Genomic DNA, 23,521 nt, shown 5'->3' on the forward strand with positions numbered 1-23,521 from the left:
GGCCTACATAACGGAAGCTGGCTCTCCGGTCCCCAACACTTTATCAGTAGGATATTAATAGATCCTATATTAATCTTAGTTTTTGTTGTTGTTGCTTTGTTTTGTTTTCATTCCTGCTATCCAGTATTTTGACTAGCTGACTGGCGTTTCTTCTTTTGCAAACCCTGAGGTAAGAAGCCCTTGGCTGTAGTTCTGCTCTTCCTACTACCTAACTGTGTGACAGTCATATCAACCAGAGGGCAGGTTCGTTGAAATGGAAAACCAGAGCCAGTCCACATCTTCCTCTCACTTGCTCTCAGTTGAGTGGGCTTACCTGCTACCTCCAGTGTGCCGGCCGGACCCTGCCTCTGGCAGGGCCACCCAAGCATCTGTCTCCTCCGGTCCGGCTTCTCCACCTGAAGCTGGGCGGGCGGTCTGCGCAGCCTCTCGCTTGGGCGACTTGCCTTAAATTCCAGTTGTTCTTCCGTCAGACCTTTGCCAGCGAGCCCTGAGAGACTGACTCTCTGAACGCCAGTTGCTGTCCTATGCCTGCTGGAATCTAGAGGAGAGAAGAAAATTGTCGGAACCCCCAGCTTCCAGCTTGGTGCTCTCTTTATAGATGAAGAAATAGCAAGTGTGGCCCAGTGAGAAATGCAGACTGTAGCTAGATGGGTTTGGGTTCCATTTCTAGGTCTGCCAGGTGTTGATTGCTATATCACCTGACCTTGGTTGGGCAGGCAAGTTACATAACCTCTCTGCACGTCAGTTTCCTCACCTCTAAAATGGCAGTAATAGTACCTGTGCACGTGAAGTTCTTGGTGCTGTGTCTGGTTGAATATGGAACCTCTTATTTCTGCTGCTTATTGCAGGCGCCTACATCACCTAGAAGTTCTTTTTTAATAAAGGTTCGTGGGGCTCAGAAACAGTCATTGATGGGGATTTCTCTATTGGAGCTTACAATCTCATTAGACGGTATGATAGTTAAACAAATATACAGCTGGAGACTTGTTTCAACTTGAGAATAAATGAGAAGAATCAGACCACGATAGAAGCGATTTCCCCACATCCGGACTGTCGGAAGCCAGCCCTCTGCCATGCTCTAGCAGGTCACTGCGGCCTCTTCCTTTCCCAGGCGGAGATTAACAGACAATTTGTTGCCAGTGCAGAGGCGCTGGGCAGCCTCCATGTTGAGGCACATCTGCCAACCTGGCAGGGCCTTGGAGGCTTTTCTGTTGAGGAGTGAGCCTCATGTAGGGGCACCACGGCCTCCCTGCCTACTGCTTCAGTAGGAAGCAGCCCAGGAGAGCTGGTGACCTGGGAATACAGTAGGGCTGCCCGGCCACCAAGCCGCCGCAAGTGCCGGCAGGGCTGCTGAAGAAGACGGGACACTTTGAAGCATGTGTCCTCCTGCGGAGTGCCCTCCTGCTGTGTGTCCTTTGCAGAGAGAAGTGGCTTCCCAAATATCACTCCAGTTAAGAAGTTGAACCCTATTAATGTGGAAATTCCTTGGGTTTTAGAGTGATCACATCTGGGACTGTTGAGTCCCACCCAGTCAGCTTGTTCCAGTGTGTCCTCTTTTCAATTTGATCTCAGCTCATTATAAGAAATAACCCTAAGCTTTATGACATCAGCAACATTTATCAGGTGCTTGCCATAGTCAGGTATTGTTATAATGTGTTTTCTTTCCCCTCATTTAATTTTCACAACCATATGAAGCAGGTACCATTATTGTCCCCATTTTACAGAGGAGGGAACTGAGGTACAAATAGGTAAGGTAACTTGCCAGGGGTCGTGTAGCTCATAGGAAGTAAAGCCAGATTTCAAAACCAGCCTGAAGTGTCTACACCCTTTACTTCTCTACCGTGTTGCTTGTTGTTTATAGGTACACCCACTCGAAAGCGAAATGAGCTCATTTCTGGTATAGTAAGACCTATATGTCCCAGGCAGGAGGGTCGCAGCAAAAGCTTGAACGCTTAAGAGTGCTAGAAAGAAAACTTGTCCAGTGCTGTGGGCAGTTATTCTAGAGGATCCCCAAGGTCCCTGTGAGAGCCTCTGACTGTCCCCTGAATTCCAGCCCAGAGCCCCTAGAGAGATTATACAAAGGTTGGAGAGAAAACAGATTTCTGCTTAATGAAAATGTTCCCCTAAGATCATTGTGAAACTTATTTTTTTAACATTTAACATTGTGTCTAGTTTCTTAAATGATTTTCAACTATGCAAGATTATCCAAGGATTCTCTATTACCAAAGCTGATGTTTCAGTTAGCAAGGCAAATAGAAAGTCTGTTCATTTTCCTTCTTGCTGGATCCCAGCCCTTTCTAATATCCTCTACTAACCTCTTTAATTTTTTTGATCTTTGCATTTCATCTTAGCTGTAAGCTTCTTTCTGTATTTTCTTTAAAGTTCACAATACCCATATGTTCTTTGGTCTTTACCATAGTTAGAATGGTACCTATTCAATTGATATAGTGTTCAAAAAGAAAAAGGCTCTTTAAGACACTAGTAATTATTTTGGATGAGAGTAGGAACCTCCCTCTGGTAACCCCAGGTATGGGCCTCCTAGGTGTCCCTTCCAGATTGTTCTGAGCAATCCAGTAAGCGTTGTCAGGTCAACAGGCATTTTGTGACTGGATGGCCGTGGCCAGTGATCTTTTGCCAGGAGGTGCTGCTGAGCCCACTGCTGCAGCTTGAAGGCTGGTTGCAGGAGGAGGACAGTAGGGCAGATTGGCTGCCCCAGGACCAGAAGGGACCTTAGAATGTTGTCCTGGAATATGTTGTCCAGACATCTGGCCTCATCTGGGAGGAAGGAAGCACAGTGGGCATGGAATCAAGTCATGAACTTTGACAGTTGCTCTTGGCTACGTAACACAGCATTATGCAGGGGAATTCTTCACTGCCACCTCTTTCTCATTAAAAGAGGTGAGCGCTGGTCCTCCTAAAATCTTCAGAGCTTTTCTTCTGACAGGTATAGCAGGGACTTATTATGGATGCTCTCCTCCAGTAAACCTAGAAAGTATCTCACATTCATCCGTAAAATAAACCACAAGGACGACCATAGAGGAACTCAGCTCCATTTTACAGGTGGGAAGGCTAAGGCCATCAGAACCCCACACGATCCCGGAGTCTGGGGAAGAACAGAGACAAGGCCAGAGCTGCTGGCTCCCAGCTTGGGGTTATATAACTCCTTCAACTCCTCAAGTCCCTGGAAACTGAGGCCAATTCCCTGGAAGATCATTCTGTTCTCTCCTGTTTTTTCAAGAATAGAGCCAGCTTGATCACTGGCTCTGAGGCATGTATGAGAATGACCCGTTTTCTTTCTTCCATGAACTGAATGCCTACCGTCATGATCATTGTTTAATCAAGTTGTATTCGAACTTGCCCGGATCTCATATTTTTATGTATGTTTGGCTTATATTTTGAAGAACCTTATTTTATTTATGTATACTCTCATCTGTTTCCAAAAAGGATTTGAGAAGACTTGCAACAAAGGAAATAAACAGTAAAATGAATACAGTAGAAAGAAAGACAGAAAATCAGAGCCAAGGAAAAGAGGCAGAAGTAATAGGACATCTATAAGAGTGAGCGTAATTTCTGAGGCTGGGCGTCATATTATCTGACTTCAGTGTCAGAAATGCAGAAATAGCTTCCTGCTTTGTGGGGAAGAGACAGATTTCATAAGGTTACTTCTTAGAACAAATCTCACTGAAAGTCAAGGGATACTTTTCCTAGCACTAAAAGCAGTTTCTCACATGAGGCTTGATATCGGGGGCATTAAGTGTTATAGTGGACGGATTTTTACATTTGTGGCCAATGAAGAAGGAGGTGTTATAAGGCTATTTCTTAAAATAAACTCAGGTGAAAGTTGAAGGATAAAACACAGCTTGAGGAAGGCAAGTAAGCTAGTGAACAAGCTCATGTCATCTACAGGTGTCACTTCCCTGTAACCTAACTTGACTCGAGGACAAAGCTTAGACCACCTGCCTGAGTGAGCAGATAGCCTGTCACTTAGGCTGCTTCTGACACATTTCCCTTGTGTCTGCTGTGCGTGTGATGGAAACTATGTAGCAGAGGCGCTGAAGTGGGAGGCTCTGGCAGGTGGGCATTCTCCACTGTTGGGGGCAGGACCACAAGCTTTAGAAAGTAGGTGGCTAGGCTGCAAAACTGATACATTCTAAATGCCAGGAGACCCAGACAAGCTCTCTGTAAGATGCACAGCCACCTCCATGCATGTGGAGGGGCCATGTGCGGTTCCCACAGTCAACATGGGCACTTCCCTGTGGAAGCAGCTTTGGGCAATTCCAGTCCCTGAAGAGTGGTTGGCCCGAGCCCTAGAGCTCTGAGCAGAGATGGCTCTGGTCTGGTAATGTCCCAACACGAGTCACCCTCTTTGGCTGTGAAAATCCTCAAAAATGCTCCAGCTCTGAGTGGGTCGAGCACATCGGTTGCACCATCCTTCTGCATGCGACACGTGCAGACTTGCTCACCATGCTTTGTATTCCCCATTGCCATATTTCTCAGGAATTTGAGGGGTAAAAATGTGGCCCAGTGACCAGGGAAGGCCTGATCAGGAAAGCTGGGGCAAGGGAACACCTGTTCTGCTAACACAGGTGCTGGGAAGGGGAATGAGTTCTTCTGTGCTGGTCTCACCCGGCGATAAAGGCAGAGGTGCTGCGGAGTCATGGCCCGCAGAGCTCTACTGCCCCGGCCTTGCTGGTGAGCCACGAAGTAACCCTCAGGCAGGCGGGCAGGAGGAGTCGGGGCTCTTCTCTCCCGGGACTGGCTTGCTGACTGAGGCAAACCCAGGATGAACCAACCAGGTTGGCCTCTGTGACTCCTGACTAAAGAGCAGCCTTCCCTATGGACTGACCGTAGCTCTGGAGACAGGCGGCTTTTCTTCTGAGCGAGTAAAACTTCAGCACTGAAGAATCCTTGACCTGTCATTTTTAACCTTAATGAGGATAGAACGAGCCTCTGGAACAAGGTGCAGTGGAGTCAGGAGAAGTGGCTTTAAGTGAAAACACAGCTGTGGGGTTTACAGACGGCGCTGCAGGGAGGCGTCATCCAGTGGGAGCGGCCAGCCTCGCTATAGACTTTCCAACACTAATGAATCGGGAACTCCATGCTGAACAGGATTTAGTTTGATGGGTCCCTGTGCCAGCAGATGGATGTATTTTTCTTGAAAGACCAAGGTGCCAGAAATCTCCATGATTACGTTACTGGAGCAAGGTTCTTTTCTGTGGTTTGTGCAGTTGAGCGTCAGGGCTGCAGGATTCTCTTGCTCTTTCTCACTCTTATTTTTTCCAGGTCAGAACCAGAGCTTGGGGTGGGGAGGAAAATCCTGCTGAATGAGCAAGTTCTTTCTTAAAAAGCTTTCTCCAAGTCCAAAAAGACTTCAGTGGACTTAGGAGAAAGAAACCTAATACATTGCCATAGAATCACTGTGAACCAAGCGAAAGCCAAGTGCACAGCATCTTTGTCTTATAAAAGAAAGCAGAGAGGAGATGGAAAAAAAGAAATAATGCTTAGGAAATCCAAACCAAACAACGAAAACTAAAGAAGAGAAACTAAAGATCACCTCAGAGAACGTGAAGATTTCCTTCTAATAAGATTTTTCAATTGCAAAACCAAGGCTCATGTAGAAGTTAACTTTTCTCTTCTTTTTAAGCATGCCATAAATGGCATACCTGAGATGTTTGAACTCTGATGGGGTTTGCCACTTTCAGCTTAAGGGAGACTTGGACACCCTGCAAGACCAGTGGACTGTGAGGGGAAGAGTCAGCCGTGGAGACGCTGGAGGCTTCCCAGCCTGGTCCTTGACCTGCATTTGAACCTTGGTCCTAATAGCTAGCAGATTGAAGCAAGCTCACTGGCCTCCCGGAGAGCCCATGTTGGTTTGAACTAGAGCAATGCTGGCCACAGAACCAGCACTCTGCTTTCACCAGCTACCTCTCTCCTTACTCCCCTGTGAGAGGAACTCGGAGCTGGGTCGTGGAGGTTGCCCCCGGTCGGTCACGGAGCAGCCTGCGGAGAGGGGAACCACTCTCTTATGCCCGGCCTGCAAGTGCCGTCCAGGCCATGGCCAGAAAGAGAGCCGGTTGCCTGCCAGAGGTCATCTTGGAGCTGTTGTGGACGAGACAGGCAATTGCTAAACTTCTTAACACATCTCTTACCCTACCAAAGTCAGGCCAGCGTTTTCAAAAGCACCAAAGGCTCTGAGCTGGTATTACTTAGCCGATGGAGTTTAGTACCAAGTGGCCTGTGTGTATGTTCTCCAGGAATGTGGCTGTTTGGGAAGGCCAGCTGTGCACCTGAGCAGATTAAAGGCCAATTTGCTCATTAGCCCAGGGGAACATCTAGCAAGCCACCCTCAGCCACCTTTCCTGTCCCGTCCCATTACTCTTTTTCAGTCATTCTTATGAATGTAATCTGGCCCATTGGCTTCACTGGGCTGGTGTACAGAGTAAGGTCATGCTTCCTTTAATGGTTACATTAAATGACTCCATGGACCCCTCTGCTGCTTAGCCCGGGGCGTTCATTCTTCCCCTTAGGTTCCCCTAAAGGCTCTTCCTCAAGCAATGTCTGAGAACCCTGAGGAAGCCTTCCTTAGTCCTGAATCGGTCGTTCTTATTGCTCACCTGTTGTCACCAGCTGGGAGGATGGCCCTGTGGCCTCCCTTGCCTCCCTCTCCCACCCTAGACCGGAGGGGCTGCAGGAGGACCTTTTGCAGACCTACCAACCCCCGTAGGGCCTCCACCCCCACGTTCCCACAGCCCGTGCGGCCCCTTCCACTCACCCCCGCTCTCCGTCAGCTCACCCACGGTGCCGGTTTCCCTGAGGCAGGAGGGCTAGGTCAGAAGGGGTCCCAGCAGGAGTCTCACACTCTAGCTGCCCAGGGCCTACCCTCCTCTGTGATCTGGCCTGAGCCCCTGAAAGCAGAAGCCTCTTCTCTTTCCTGCTTGAGAGAGATTGGCTTGTCCTTTGTCCAGAGGAAAGGCTTGTCTCGAACTAGACCCATTTAAAGGCCTCCTTCCTCTGCTGCGAGAGGCTGACAGAGCAGCCTTGTTACTGCCTCGTGGGCCCTTTGCTGCCTTCCCTCCTTACCCAGTACCAGGAATGCTGTGCAGTTGCAAACTGTCCTCCCAGGGAAGAGGTTGGCTCGTAGCGGGCTCTTCTGCTTGACATGGCAGCTGCCTCTGGAAAGGGAAAGCCGGACGTCATGAAGTCTCGGAGTAGCTGTCATCCTTGCAGGCCAGCGTTCCAAGCTGAGCCACTCTGTGGATGGACCCCTGTAGGCCTTGATTAGAGCCAGCACTGGCACAGATGGCAGCCTGTAGGCCTGCCTGTTTCCTTGCCACGCTTGGCTCATGGGATGTAATCAGTAAATACTGTTGAGTGAAGGACCGAGTGCCTCTTCATAGGCACTGGCAAGATGGGAGCCTCTGGGCACCGAGAGGATTTGAGCCACTGCTTGTAGTCTGGCGGCACAGTGACTGAGGGGTGACACACGTGTGGCAGAATCTCTCTACAGAAGTGGGAGTGATTACAAACTCGGATGAAATTGGGTGACTTTAGGAGCTTGCAGGGGAACATGATTCTGTGCCTGTAAATTTTTTTTTAATTTATTTATTTATTTATTTCTGGCTGTGTTGGGTCTTCGTTGCTGTGCGCGGACTTTCTCTAGTTGCGGTGAGCGGGGACTACTCTTCGTTGCGGTGCGTGGGCTTCTCATTGCAGCGGCTTCTCTTGTTGCGGAGCACGGGCTCTAGGCGTGCGGGCTTCAGTAGTTGTGGCACGTGGGCTCAGTAGTTGTGGCGTGCGGGCTCAGTAGTTGTGGCACATGGGCTCAGTTGCTCCACGGCATGTGGGATCTTCCCAGACCAGGGCTCGAACCTGTGTCCCCTGCTTTGGCAGGCGATTCTTAACCACTGTGCCACCGGGGAAGTCCCTGTGTCTGTAAATTAAATGACTGGAGCAGTTAATTGCTGACAGGTAAACGAGATGCTCCAAATCTCTACTCTGCAATTCAGCTCAGCGACATGCTTTGGGCACCTGCTGTGGACAGAGATAAGGGCACTGAGTGCCCAGGGTACCTGGTGAAGCTACCCATCCCGAACCCTTGGACTCACTGGGGAGAGCGGCCCTGCCTCCAGTTACCAGAGGAGGGAATAATAAAAGATCCACTTTTACAGAGAGACTCTCAAAGGATGTGTGGGATCTTGCTGGGACAGACAGGAAGGGCTCCCCTGGAAGCAGTCGTGGCACAAGGAGGGGCCCAGAGGTAGGAGAGTGCACGGCATGGTCCAGCCTCATGCAGTGAGCTGTGCAGTTGTAGAAGGAACGCACGGAGCTTTGCAGCAGGACGACGCCGGGGCGCTCTTCCCTGTCTGGCAGACTCGGGTTTCTCCTTCAAGACGCCCGTCCTCTGCCCTGGGGCCCCCCAGGTTGGCACCCCCTCCTCGGCACTTGCCACCCCACCGGTCCCTTGGTCACAGTCCATATGTGTTCACGTGGGCAACCAGCCCCCAGAGGGCCTGGGCCGTGTTTAATTCATGGATATATTTCCGACATACAGACAGCAGGAAGCCATCGAGGCCCTTACAGACGGAAGTGTCATCAGGCGTGTGTTTAGAAGGGTGGCTCAGCTGTGTTATGGAGAGTGGATTAGAGAGAGCAGAGCCAGGGGAGTGGAGTGTGTCGGTGTCCTCGAGAGAAACAATGAGCAATTACAAAGAGCGGCCGAGGCCCGGAAGGCTGGCAGAGACCGGGCACGGCTCCCTCGAGGCCCTGGCTCTACTTTTCTCTGGGTCTTTTGGGTCTGCTTCCTTTGTGAGTTGGCTTCATTCTCAGGCTGGTAGCAAGCAAGTTGCAGCAGTTCTGGCCCTCGTGCCCGGAAGCACCCAGCAAACACTGGCCTCCGTTCGATCACATGACCGACCATTCCTGAACCAGTGCCTGGGGCCAGGAAATGCCGTGCACTGACTGGCTTGGGTTCCCGATCAGTTACTGAAAGGTGTATGAGGTTACCTTAGAACCGCCAGGCCCAGCCCCGGAGACTGGATCTGCTTCCCCTTGAATCCCCTGGCCTGCAGTGGGAGGGCGTATAGCTGAATGAAACTAGAATACCATTAGGAAGGAGGAAATGACTGCTAGACATGCACTTACGTCTGCTGTGGGGACCAGCTGGACCGATTCATTCACGTACTGAACCGTGCACATAGTAGGCGCCTGCTCCCACACCCACACGTACCTACACACCTGCAGGGACACGCTTTGTGGCCTGGTTTATCTGGGCAACAGCATCTCATCCTCCCGAATGAATATCAGACCTCTCATGGAGGACCCCACGCCCCACCCCAACCTCCGACTCTCCATTTCTCGACTTCTCCTTGGATCTTGTGATTGACTGTTCCATCTCCAAGATCAGACATGGCCTACTCTCTGACCACAGCCTCCAGTGCCCCCCACTTCCTCACCCAGTGACTCCCACAAACCCTCTCCTTGACCTCATGGACACCTCGGAGGCCAGTATAGGCCAGTGGTTAGCAACATGGACCACACTTCAGCTCTGCCACTTACTTGCTAATTTACTTAAACTTCTCTGCAGTGTAAGGATAGGAGCCAACCTCGCAGGGTTGTTGGGAGGATTAAATAAAGTCACACTTGAAAGGTGCCTAGGACAGAGGACGTACCCAAAAAATATTAGCTCCATACAAGGCATCTTTCACCCAGACTCTTCTGTTTTCTTCCAGTCAGTCCCTTCCATTTGTATTTCCTGCCTGTTTCCCCATAGAGTCCCTGATCCATCTGTTGCCAGTATTATACCTCTACTCCCTTGATCCCTCAAACCTATTCTTCCCTCAGACCTTTCTGGCAAATGCTCAGCTCTGCACCCACCTAACTTTCTTCATGCCAGCGTCTAGGTTGTTAGAAAAAAAATCATCTGGGCAGATGGTTGCTATGGTAACTTCAGATCCTGTGGCCTCAGCTAGACCCTTAATGCTCCCTGGCAATCCTTATGCTCTTCTCTGGTCAGCTGTTTCTCCTATTCTTCAAAGAAGCAATTTCAAACTTTCATCATATTCCTCCAACTGCCGTTCCTTCCCTCACCAAACCCTCCATTCCTTGCAGATAATTTGGCCTCCTAATTCTTAGAAAAGAACAATAATCAGGCTGGAACATTCCAAACCACCACCATGCCTGCATACCCCCCCACCAAATCCATAGATAGATCTTCAGCCCCACCCCGCCTTCCCTACTGCTGCAGTGAGAAAGGGTCTTCGCTTGCATGTTGGATTCCAACCCCTCCTGTCATCTCAGACACCTCGACTCCTCACTTATCTCTCTCCTGTGTCTTCAACCCCTCCCTCTATAGTTCCTCCTTCTATCAGCATTTAAACCAGTCTCTGTCATCTTACAGTCCACTCTCCTTCAATCCCACATCCTATTATCCAATCCCATTCCATTCCATTCATCTTGGCTCTTCCCTACCACTCTCTAATTTGCTGGAAGAGTTAACACTCATGATCCCCATTTCCTCACGTTCTGCTCATTTTTCAACCCATCGCACCCTGATCTCTGCTTCCACCACTCTCCTGAGAGTTCTCATTGCTAAATCCAACGGATTCTTTGTTTGTCTGCTTGTTCCTCTCTTACTTGACCTCTTAGAAGGATTTGATGCTGCTGAGTGCTCCCTCCTTGAGACATGTTCCCGCCTTGGCTCCTGTGACATCATAACTGAGAACACCGTGGCTACCCCTTCTCACTCTCCATTGTCCAGCTCTTGAATGTAGCTGTTCTATCGAAAACCTCATTTTTACTCAACATACTCTCTCGGTACCATCTCATCCACTCCAGTGGCTTCAGTTGCCATCTGACTTCCCATCCAAAGTTTCCCAAACTTGTACCTCCAGGTTACAGTCTTGCTTATAAAATTCAGAATTGTTTATACAGCTGCCTACTGGTCATCTCCACTAAGATACCTCTTAGGCACCTTAAAATCAGCACTCCCGACCCTACTTTTCCTCCTTATCACGGGAAGCATCTACCTGGCTCTCCAAGGCAAAGAACCTTAGACATTGTCTTTGGCTCTTCTCTCTCTTGCAGAGTTTATTATCTCCAGGCCATCACCAAGTCCTACAGTTCTGGTAAGGTGGCAAGGACATAGGTTCTGGTTGAAATTCCAGTTCTAATTGTGGTTTGAACAAATTGCTTCACCTTTTTCCAACTCAGGTTCCTCACCTGTGAAAAGGAAATAGTAATACTGAATTCACATGGCTGTGGTTACGGGGGACTTCTCTGGCAGTACAGTAGTTAGTACCCTGTGCTTTCACTGCTGAGGGCCCAGGTTCGACCCCTGGCTGGGGAACTAAGATCCCACAAGCTGTGCGGCACGGCCCCAAGAAAACCCAAAAGCATAAAAACAAAAAAACAAAATAAAACAAACAAAAAACCAAATGGTTGTGGTCAGGATAAAGGAAAGCCCTTACTTGGTAGGCTTTCAATAAATATGAGTGTTCTTCTGTCCCCATTTCCTCTCTCCCCATCCCCATCACCTCCTCTGCTTACTCACCTTATTGTTGAATTGGTGTATATATAGTTTCTTGACCTTGAGAATCCCCCAGGAATGAAGTTTCCCATAATTCCTTCATGACTAAGGACAACAGCTTATATCTCATCATGCTTCTCATAAAGACTTTGGAAAATACAAAGAAAGTAAAGCAATCACTGTTGCCATTTTGATATCGTTCCTTCCAGCCTTCTATGCATTCTTTGTTCTTTTTTTAATGTAGTTTTTTTTTTATATAATTGAGTACGCATCCTGCTTCTTTTCATCTAATCCAGATATTTTCCCAGGTTAATAAAAATTCTTCATAAACAGTTTAATGGCTGCGTGCTATTCTGCATGTGACTACAGTATGGTTTATTTAACTATTTTGCTATTGTTGGTTTTTTAGTCTTTCCAATAAATAATACTGAGGTAAACAGTTTTGAAAAAAAAAAAAAAAAAAACCCACTTTTCCTCCTACGTTTATAATAATTTTTCTAAGCCATAAATTCATAACTTGAATCACTGAGTTGAAGGATTTGAAAATTTTTAAGCAGTGCAGTCTGAAATGGGCTAAATGAATATAGGCCTTACCTTAACTACAAAGAGGGAAGTAAAGAAAAAAGGGTTGTAATTAACAGATATTTTAAAATAATTGTTTTCTGTTTTACCGAAAGAGGGCTTGGAAGATCCAAGCAGTGCTCTGTGGGGAAAACATGCCTTTGACTTGAAGTTCCTGGGTCCATGATGGTAAAGGAGGGCTTGTTTCTGTTTTTGTATTTTCATCTGGGTCATTGAGAGGACAGGCCATTCCTACAAGCTCGTTTCCCTCTAAGGAAGAGAAAAATCATCCAGCATCTAATGATGCATATCATTAGTTGTGTTAACAGCCTTGCAGTTAAAAAAAAAAAAAGTTATAACAATGTATCCTCCTAATGTGCAGTTAATTTTATTTAAAACTTCCCTGGTGATTTTAATTTTTTAATTTAATTTAACTTATTATTAGTTAGTTTGTTTGTTTGGCCTTGCCTTGCAGCTTGAAGGATCTTAGTTCCCCAACCAGGGATTGAACCCGGGCCACCACAGTGAAAGCACCAAGTCGTAACCACTGGACCGCCAGGGAATTCCCTCCCTGGTGATTTTTAAACCCAGTGAATTTGTAAATCTAGTAAATGACCCTGCATTTGGAAATGTTAGAGCTGCCATAGCCACCTGGGCTCTAGCAAGACACACACAACTCACTGAGCTCGGGCTTCCCAGCAACTCCCGAGCACTCCCCTCAGAATCCAGAGTTTATTACCAGATTCCTTGTTCCTGATCTTCCCTAATCAGAAAAAGCTAATGAGTGCCTCAAAGTTAACATGTCCAGGACTTCCCTGGCGGTCCAGTGATTAAGACTCTGTGCTCCCATTGCAGGATTGCAGGGGGCACGGGTTCGATCCCTGGTCAGGGAAGATCCCACATGGCCTCGTGGCACAGCCAAAAAAATGTTAACATGTCCAAAACCAGACTTTGGACTCTCTACCCATCCCCGCATTCAGTCTTCTCACTCAGCAATGAAACCACCACCTGCCTGGTTGTTTAAATCAAAACCTTGAACCATCCTTGATTTCTTCTTTTCTGTCCTCACCACTCCCCAACACCAAATCCATCAGCGTATTCTGTCGATTCTACTTCTAAAAATTTACTTGAGATCTCACATTGTCCATTTCTCTCCATCTTGCCCACCTGCCCTCTCGTCCCAGCCCCCATCACTGCTCACCTGCACTACTCGGTAGCCTCCCACGGGGCTCCTACTTCTGCCCTCTCCTGTACAGTCTTTTCTCTATGCAGTAGCCAGAGGGATCCTGCTAAAACTTAACTTTGGTCATGTCATCCACCCCTTCCTTAAAACATGTCACAGGCTTCCCTTTGCTAGTAAAGTAAAGGCCAAAAACTCTAACATGGCTGAGAAGGTCCCACGTACCCTGCCCTGGCCTTCCTCTCCAGCATCATTGCCCACCATTTCCCCACATACATCCTTCAGTTCCTGCAACTCCTGCACCGAGGGCTCTATACATGTTATGTTCTCTGCTGAGGAGGACCCTCTTCTCTCCCCATCCATCTTTTCCACAGTCTAGGTAACCCCTCCTTCCCACTTTCCCAGTCTAGGTCAGGTTATTTACTTCTATAGAAACATGGGAGGTTTTTTCCTTCTTTAGAGAACCTATTTCAAAGTTTCATATATATAAAAAAAGTTTTTCCATTCATCAGCATAATTATGTGATTGATGTCTGTCTCCTCTACTAGACCATAAGATCCTCTCTGCTTACTGTTCTTTCCCCATCAGCTAGCTCAGTGTCTGGCACAAAGTAGGTGCTTAATTAAAAAAAAATTGGTTGCATGCTAACTGAAGAAGTCAAGTCCTGGTAACTGTCCTCCTTGACAACAGTGTCCTGTAAGGTGCAGGCTCTTCCCAGAGGGGGCAGACCCGGGTTCTCCATAACACATCACCTTGAGGGAGTGTGATTTTGCTTGTCTTCTTGTTGTTGTTGTTTTTCATTTCAGCTGTCAGAATGAATACAGCATGCTACCTAAAACTTACTTGTTTTTCTTTTCTCTCCTTATTCAGCTAAAGCTTGCTTTTACTCTGGACCACGAGACAGGATTGCCTCAAGGATGTCACATCTACGAGTACCGTGACAGCAACAAGTAAGTCACTCTGTGGGAAAGAGTGTCAGCTCACCATGTCCTGCAGAGGTAGCACCCACAGTCTTCCTTACCCTGGGCTTCCCTGACAACGGGATTGTCAGGAAGGGAATCACACTTTTTGTGACTGTACTAGAAAGTAGCTGGCACAAAAATATTTCTCCTGTAAAATCTCTTTTGCCCTTCAATATAGGACTTGGAATACTTGTGTAGGAGCAGGTGTAATGTATTAGAAGTCTGTTTCAAAGCAAACCTTCCTTTCCAGGCTCCAGCTCCTCTAGATACTGCGCTACCCACTCCATCTCCAATCATGCGCTTGCTAACTGGGTTCACCGTGTGACTGTGGCTGTTGTTGTCATTCGGTCTGACTATACTGTGTTTACAGGTTTGTTGTGATAGGCCACTTTGTGAATCTTTCTTTCTTTCTTTAAAAAAGTTTTTTAGATTTTTAAAATAATTTTTATTGGAGTATAGTTGACTTACAATGTTGTGTTATTTTCAGGCGTACAGTAAAGTGAATCAGTTACACATATACATATATTCACTCTTTTTTAAGATTCTTTTCCCATACAGGTCATTACAGAGTACTGAGTAGAGCTCCCTGTGCTATACAGCAGGTCCTTATTAGTTATCTATTTTATATATAGTAGTGTGTATACGTCAATCCCAATCTCCCAATTTATCCCTCTCCGCCCCCTTACCTTGGGAATTTTACAGTTGGGGGATTTCTGGGTACTTACAGGGGTTTAAGTTGGTGGCCTTATTAGAAAGATGGCACTTGGCGTAGTTTTATACACCTCTTCTCTTCATCACAGACTGCCTCCTTGACGGTGTATTTTTGTCTGTGGGCCAGTGAAAGTGGTGGTGAGTGAGGTAAAGGGAGTGTGCCCTGATGATGACAAGGACGGTGATGAAGGGTGAGGGCAGCTCCCCTTGGGCTCCTCCTGGGTGTTAGGCACAGTCCAGGGACACTACGTTTGTTATCCCACTTAGTTCTCATGGTAACCTGAAGAGTTTTCTTTTATTATTGTTGTACTTGCAGAAGCTTAGGTCTAGGGAATGTATGTAACTTGTTCAAGGTCACTTGCCACAGCTGTGTGAGGCAGCGTCAGCATTATCACATTAATTCGGGGAAGAAAATAGATGAAAGGCAATTGATGTCCCAAGTTGCTACTTTTGGAAACCTCATTGATGACAAGAATAGTCCCAACCTGGACTCAAGGACTAATTGTTTGAATAGCCAACTGTTTAATTTTATCCAGTGGAATGATCAAATAGGCACAGGCCAGTGGAATCATACATTACCTTCCAGAAGAGAAACTCACGTCTTCCTCAAGAGCTCATGCTCTGTTATGGGTGGAAGATGGGTTACTGTGTGCCTTCGTGACCAAATTTCCATTCAGATCACTTTCAAGGCATTATTCCTCTTTGTAATTTATCTTTAGGAGGATGCTATCGTCAGCTATTGTGTACCCTCAATTCCCACCAAATTAATCATTCAGAAAAGGTTGACCAAGCATCCTTTAACACCATCATTCCTCCTCTTGGATGGCACTGTTTCTGGAAGGCAGTTACAGGATTTCTAGGCCACTGTGTCAGAGATACAATCTCAGCTTCTGATAATGCTTAGTTCAGCAGAGAAGTAGGGCTAGACTTCTCTGGGGTCAGGACTGACGGGGACAGGTGAGCGAGTCCCTCGGTGGCAGGGGCAAGTGTTGTTAGGGGGTGAGAGAACTGTAAGCCACAGCCCTCCTTGCCAGCGCTGCCCTGAGCTCCCTGACGCTTGCTGGATGGCCACGGATGGCAGCCCCTCACACGACAGATCGCGGCCGCAGAAACACCGTGGTGTCAGACTCAGGGGTGTTTACATACTCCAATTCTGGCCTGACTGCTCTTTGGAAATAAGGTTGGCAGAGTTTTTGTTCAGTGCGAGAAGGGCACCAGCTTTAAGTTTATGTCTGAGCAGTTCAGAGGTCCGGTGACAACAGCTTACGTTGTCTTTGAAACTGATTGGAGAAAATAACCTAGCTCTGTTTCTTGGCCTAATTCCCAACTCCTAGCGTATTATCAGAATAAGCAATGTAGGAGAGAATGTAGGAGTTGTAAGTATTGATAAGCTTTGGACCAAAGACCTGTAAAAGAAAGCCTTTGTGTAGGAAACTGGGTAGGAGCCATGATCTCGGAAAGTATGACTATCAGATGCCTCAGTGGTCCCTCCCTACCGTTCTCTCTTGCTAGAGGCAGTCTTGGGGTTTATTCTCAACCCGTGGACAAGTTTTCTAACCTCCCCGGGCCTCAGGTTTCTTCATCTGTTAAGAACAACGGGACTAATGATAACTTTTCTGGCACGATTGTCATGGGGATTGAATGGGAAGACATTGTCGCCGGCCTAGCACATAGAATGCCCACAGTAAACGTTGATTGCCTCTCCTGAAAAATCGTCTCAGAAAAATCATCCTGACTTCGCTTCTGTTTTCCCAGTGCCAGCAGGGCCGCATCCCTGCACTGTGGCTGCAGCTGGCAGAGTTTTGAGTAGTAAGAGGCTGGGGCACTCTCCTCTGACTGCCCTCAGCTGTGCGCGCTCCGTCTGAAGGCAGCCTCCTCTCCCCACTGTGAGCTGTGAAGTCAAGCATGGAGAGCCCCGTGAGCTTGCCTGTGACTTTCTCCTCTCTCCCACGCTCTGCCCTGTGTTCCTCTGTTTACTGTTAGGGACAATTCCCTCGACTACCTGAATCTCAACCTTGGTGTTTAGGAAATGAGGAGATTCCACCCCAGGCCCTTAAGGGGCCCATGTTGTCTCAGCCAAGTAACATGCAGGCAACGGCAGCAGAGAGATGGGGTTCTACATATAGAAGAAATTAGCTGAATATTAGTTTGGTACATTTAATTATTGAAACTACTGCTTTTATCTGGGTGTTCTCTGCAGTATAATTTGTAATCATTTTCGTATCTATCCCTGCCAAATTCAGTCCATCAGCAAAGAAGTTTTTCTGAATAAGTACTGTGGCTCTCGGTTAGTTCTCCCCAGTGGCCTTTTCCTATTAAATGGAATAGTCCTGAAAATAGGCACTCTGCTTTTATACTTCCTGGACTCTCGTGTCAGCTTCCTTTCCTGGAATATCCTAGTAGCCCCGATCTGTGACTCTATGTCATCCCATTCTTCTCCATCAGGAAGCTCGTTTAGCCTCTGTGCTCCAGGGAGGACAGGCCCTGGAACTTGTCCATCTCTGGTGGGACTTAGACTCTGGAGGGCACAGCTCTCAGGTAAGCATTCTTAAAGCTCTGAGGGCATTAGGGGAAAGAAGCTGCCCTACTGTGCCTCAGGTTAGATTAGTAAAGCTCTTCTCCTTGAGTTATTCCGCCAGCCTCCCAAACACTGCTCAAATCTGCATCTAAGAGGTGTGAGTCTCCGGCCTCCCCCCCGCCCTGACAGGTACTGCCAGTCGCAAGCCACGGACCTGGGGACCACCTTCTTTTTCTCTGTTGCAGAAACTTCACCAGCCTTTAATATGCATGTTAAATCCAGTGAAGCCAGAACTGATTGAAAGTCATGTTTTTCAAATTAGGGCTTGGAGGTCTCTTCAGAGAGCAAAGAACAGGCCTAAAAGTGTGAACAAGTGATTCATGAGAATTCATTTCAACATTTATTAAGCCCCTACTCCATACAATGTATTGTGCGAGGCACTAGGGAGACAAAGATAAATGGGGCCTGGTCTGTGACCTCAAGGAGTTTGTGTAAACAGAAGAAGGCACTGCAGCACCCTCCAGGGTGCGCTTCAGCGGTAAGAGTTGAGAGCCGTGGGAACAGTACGGAGGCCAGTGACTGCTTCTGACTTGGGAGCAACTCCATGGATGGTGGCACCCTGCACAGACAAACAGCTTCGTTCACAGTACTCCCCACCGTCCTCCTCCTCACCGCCAGGATGGCCGAACTCCTGTGCAAAATGTCCTCCCTGCCTTTAGCCCTTTCACCTCCAGCCTGTCCTCTCTGCAGCCTGAGGGAGCTTTACATGCCTCTTCATTCTGGTTGCTTTTGCGACATTATTTTTGTCTTCGATGTTCTGCCATTTTACTACATTACGCCTAAGAGTAGATTCATCTGTACTGTTCATCTGTGTAGCTTAGGACTCAGTGTAGTTCTTCCCATTTTGAAATTATCTATTATCTTTTTTATTCTCCCTAATCTGTTCTTTTGGAACTCCTGTTAGAAACCTACCATCTGATTCTTTCACCTCTCTTTTTCCTCCTCCTTTTCTGCCAGTGCTGCGTTGTGAGGCACGTCCTCAAAGATAAGGAGCTATAAGGAGACTAATAAACCGTCTGTCGGTTTACTAGTCCCCTTATAGCTGTTTATAATCTGCTCTTTGATACCCCTTCCTGATTTGGGTGTTTAGTTTTTATTTTTAATTTTTAGAAGTTCTGTTTGGAGTTTTTTAAAATCAGCCCATTATTTTTTTTTTTTTACTGTTCTTTTTTTCCTGTCCTAGTTTTTCACTATGATTTCTATTCCTTTCATCTCTTCCAGTTATTTTGATTATACTTATTGTATAGCCTTTTTCTGATTGTTCGCTTATTTCTAGTTCTAAGGGTACCAGTTCTCCCATATGAGTCTCTATTGACTTGCCTTTATGGTGGTTCATTTTTTCACATGGTTTGTTCTTTTTTATCGGGAGATTGTCTTAAGCAGGGATTGTGTTCACTGTGAGAGTCCCATATGCCCCGGCTTGTGGATGCATTCTTTCATCGCTTTTGCCTTTATTCTTCCAGGATCCTGGGAGTTCCATAGGTCTTGCCAGTTTGGTGTTAACCTCTTGGCTTAGGATTCCCAGAACCGGGTAGTGTGCATTCAGCCTCGACACACACATGCGGTACAGGCTTGGGATCCCGTCCCACAAAGGAGTGCCTCCCCTCTGCGCCATATACAGACATTCCTCTGGGCCGTGAGAAAGGTCTTTCTGGTCCCTGTTCAAAGACCAGCAGCCCTTCCTGGATCCTGGCTTTCTGCAGGGCTCTCAGTTCCAGTTCCCGGCCAGGTCTTCTCCCTCCTGTGGGCATGAAAACCTTAACTCCTATAACTGTATCAAGGTCTCATACTCCCAGCCGTCCTTTGCTATGGTAATGATTATGGCTTTGACTTAGTTTCCTTTTCATTTCAAGTAACTGGGAATTTTCCCTTCATTCTTTCATGCTCAGTCACATATTTAGATTATTCTTTTGGTATCTCTTATCCATCTTTTCTATGTGTTTGTGTTGGGAAAGAGGTCCACATCAGTTCAGTTTACCATCTTGTCAGAACCAGAAGTCTAAATAAGCTTTTTAAAATGTGAGTCTGATTACTCATTCATTCAACAAGCATACAGAGAGTTTCTGCTGGGTACCAGTACAGAACTAGTCACTGAGGCTGCAGAGCTGAATAAACACTCATGTGGCCCTCAGGGGCTCGTAGGCTAGAGGAAGGGACTGGGCACCCGTCACCAGAAGACAGCTCTGTGATTAGATGCTCACCTGCTCTAGCGTACCCCACATTCCATCCTGCCAGACCATCTTGAGTCTGCCGCATGCAAGGTGTCTCTGTGTGACCATGCCATGCCCCGTTTCTAGAACACCACTCTTTCCCACCACCCGCTCACACCCATCTGGGTAATCTCTACTTCTCCTTCCACTCTCAGCCAAGTATTACTTCTTCTGGGAAGCCATTCCAACCCCTGACAACCATCACGAAAGGCTGAGGCGTGAGTGCCTTCTCCGCGGTCCTCTGCCTCACCTGTCCGCTTCCGCTTCAGCTTCAGCACTCATCACAGTGCACGTCAGGCACTGGTTTACTTGTCTCCTGCTTCCTCTACGCTGAGTCCTTTTAAGGTCAAGGCCTGTTTTGTTTATTTCAGTACCCCTGGTGCCTAGCCCAGGGGTTGGGAGACCTAATTGAATCCTTTTAGAGAGGGAACCTGGCTACCCAGCCTTTGGCTTTCCAACCTTTGTCTTTTCATTTTTTGTGGGATTATCATGAGGATTAAATTATGCATGACATCAGGGAAAACGGTTTCCTTGGATGGTTTATGCATTCTGAAGAACTAACACATAGAAGAAAGAGACTGCAAACATTTGATTTAATTCTGTAAATATAGTAGTAATTACAGTTACTTACATCACTACGTACCATTTTTTGCCTGATAGGAGGGCATAGTAATAATTATAAAGAGCATTAAATATGCCAAGCAAACTTGCAGAAGCTGAGTATAATTGCAAGGCTATACTTTGTTCACGACCTGTAGAGTTTCTGATCCATGTAGCATAATAGTGATAGGAGCTACCGCCTCCTGAATGCCCACAACTCACCAGCACTGGGCTAGGGGCTTACCCAAGTTATTTCTAGTTTCCAAACCATTCAAGACAGATCTTATTTTTATAGTTTTACAGATTTAAAAAAAGTCAAGGAGGTTATATTATTTTCACAGTTTTACAGACTAAATAAAATAAAAACAAAACAAGGCTGAGAGTCAGAGAGGTTAACCTGCCCTAGGTCACACCATGGTCAAGAGCAGAACCTGAATTTTCCTCTAGTTCTAGCAGATTCCAAAGCCCATTCTGGCCTGCCCCTGTGAAGGAGAGGGACGGGGAAAGGAGGCTGGGCAGGCAGAGTGTCAGCCCACGGTGCTGTTCTCAGGTCCCACAGGGGTGGGCCTGCCTCAGGACCCCTGCCGTGCCCAGTCACCCCTGGGCACAGGGATCCAGAGGGCCGATTGCCTGGACGGGGCTTCTTGTGGCAGCCACAGCCCACCCCTTGCCCTGCACAGATCCATTTCTCCACTCGTGTGGGGAGCAACTTCTCTGTGGCTCCCGTGGCCTCTGTTCCTGAGGAAGAGCTTAGAAAGGACATGTTAATGGGACAGACTACCACCTCCATTACTGTAGTGACACTTGGGGCCCCATCTGGTCCTCCCCCTCCTCCGCTGCCCATTCAGAATTCTTCTCACCTTCAGCCAGCACGTCAGCAGGTCTTGGCAGCTTAGCTGGTGGTGTGACTCAAAACTTCATGGGGACTTTCTGGGCCCTTGGTTGTCATATCCTTCTCAGGACGGGGTTGACACATATGTCCATGTGTCTGTTCACAGTCGGGCAAGGCAGCACCAGGAGATTCCCTCCCCTCCACGATGTGACTCCTCCTCTCGTCTGCTGACCCCTGGGTACACAGCACGAAGAATCCTGGTAGTTCAGAGGGACCCTTGTTGTGTTACCCCTGGCCTGAGCTGCCTTGGGTTCCATCACCCAGCTCTGTGACTGCCTCTTCTGCTGTCCTTGGTGGCCTGCGAAGAAGAGCCACTACCAATCTCCTTAGCAATGCTGGTGTTCCTCTCACCAGCACACTTCTGGTGAGCCTGGTGAAGGGGGTGTCCTGTGGGCCCTCCCACAGTCCATAGGCCTCTGCTAGGTCTTCTGGACCCAGCAGGCCCCTTCCCTCAGCCTCTTTCTTCCTTCCCCAGCTGTCTTTCAGGGCAGCTCACGCCCTTCCACTTCACTCAGCCTTAGCTGTCACTGTCTGCAGGCCTCTAAGGACCACTCCAGCAGCGAGTTTGCCCCGTCCCCTAGGGTCTTTGAAAGGGTGCTGAATCCCACATCCCAATTAAATACGCCCAGATCAGTGAATTCTTGCTCATCTCATTGCCTGGCCCCTTTGATGAAGGCCCTCAAATCCTGCTAGCTCATCCTTCCCACCCTTGGTATATAATCTCTTTCTGCCTTATCAGGCCCAGCACATCCCCAGCCCCATTTCCCTGGCATTTAAACCTAGTTACGGGCCTTGAAGCCCCAGAAATGAGGTGAGGGATACAGGGTGGGCCCCCTGCATGTCTTGCAGCACAGGATGTCGCTAGCCTTCCGCGGGGAGTGTGGGCCACCTTTCTGTAAGCTGCCTCTGTAAGAGGCCCTCTGGCTCTCCGGCTTAGCCTGCAGCTGCTGGTTGAGGGCCCTCAGCCTGTCACCGTCCCCCTGCTGGGCACCGTGTGCCTCACTTCATGGTCCTGGTAGACGCTGCACCTCCCGGGCTCTCAAATGCTTGAATCGACACGGTCGAGCAAAGGCTTTTTCCCAGGTCACCACTGGTGAGTCTTTGAGCAGCTGGGCCACTACTTTGTGCCAGGGACTCTCCATGCCCCACATTCGACTCCGAAGAGTGTCGTCTCTGCCCACTGGGTAGTAAGCGAGCCAGGCCCCAAACTCCATCTCTTTGCCTCTCTCTCAGACCCAGTCCAGTACCACTGTGTTAACACAGCAGGTCTGCTGAGAAGCAGATGCCAGGACAGGATTAGAAGGGGAGAGAAGAGGAGAAAGCAGGAGGAGCGTCTTCAGATCTTGACACAAGCTCAGCCCCTGTGGAGGAGGGCGTAGGAGGAGGACTGGGTAGGAAGAGTCTTGGGCTGCAGCCCAGTTTTAAGAAGGTTCAGCCGGACTGATGGGAAGTCCTGGAACCAAAGTCACCTGCTGGAGGAGCCTCACATCCTGCAGGTCCTTCGAGTGCTTAGTCACCGGCTGGGAGCAGCCCTCGGGAAGTGTGGCCTTGGTGTCAATGCAGCGGTGGGTCAGGGGCTGCGGCTGGGCCACCAGGCAGTGTACGCTCCTGTGGCGGGAGAGCTGAGAGGCGCCTTTTCTTGGCCACTGCACTCGGGCAGGAGAAAGAGCAGGGCTCCTGGATAAAGCCCTGCATTTAATTCGTTTCCTCCTCTGCTTTGTTCTTGTCCTCTTCCTTCACCTAAATAAGCAGATGGAATATTTCCCAGCAGCCCTGACAACTGCAAACCAACACTAACACTTCCCAGTGTTCCCAGTACTTTGGAAATGACACTCTGTGCCTGCACCTTGGACCTGATGCCAGTTCCTCAGGCTAAGGAGTGGTGTTACCTGAGAACCTCCAGACCTCCCGCTGACACTGCCAGGTTAGAATGAAGAATGCCTTCCTTGTTCCTGGTGAAGCCCTTGGTTAGGAGAAAGGAGAGCTGGAAATCAAGGGGGAGGAGGAGGGGTTTTAGGGAAATTGGAGGCAACTCAGCCAGAGAAAGTTGCCAGAAGTGACCTCATGGGAGCAAGCCGGCAGCCGCAGTGGGCGTCTTGGAGTCGGCCGCTGGCGGTGCAGGTGGGAGCTCGCTGTTTTCCCCCCGCAGCCTTTAGTGTCGGGCTTTGGTGTGATGCAGGCATGACTCCTGCTTAAGCTGCTGGAATCAAGACGGTGATCAGTGAGGGATGTGCTTCTCCACTTCCACCCCGTGCAGAGAGATGGTGGGGGGCTCCTGTTCCCTCCCACCACCTCACTCCATG

At 48.3% G+C, this 23,521-nt stretch overlaps 1 protein-coding gene across 3 annotated transcripts in view; it reads left to right on the forward strand.

Annotated features, from left to right (window-relative positions):
- Positions 1-23,521, forward strand: part of DIS3L2 (DIS3 like 3'-5' exoribonuclease 2) — a 391,634-nt gene that overhangs the window by 339,376 nt on the left and 28,737 nt on the right. For 2 of the 3 annotated variants that reach the window (XM_036858529.1, XM_036858528.1), the window contains exon 14: positions 14,136-14,215. In XM_036858529.1, coding sequence (XP_036714424.1) covers positions 14,136-14,215 — 80 coding nt within the window. Of the gene's footprint in view, positions 1-14,135; positions 14,216-22,967; positions 23,062-23,521 lie in introns of those variants that run through there. The other variant, XM_036858530.1, reaches the window with a different exon arrangement.

This window comes from Balaenoptera musculus, chromosome 7, assembly GCF_009873245.2.
Source record: "Balaenoptera musculus isolate JJ_BM4_2016_0621 chromosome 7, mBalMus1.pri.v3, whole genome shotgun sequence".
NCBI classification, from domain to species: Eukaryota; Metazoa; Chordata; class Mammalia; order Artiodactyla; family Balaenopteridae; genus Balaenoptera; species Balaenoptera musculus.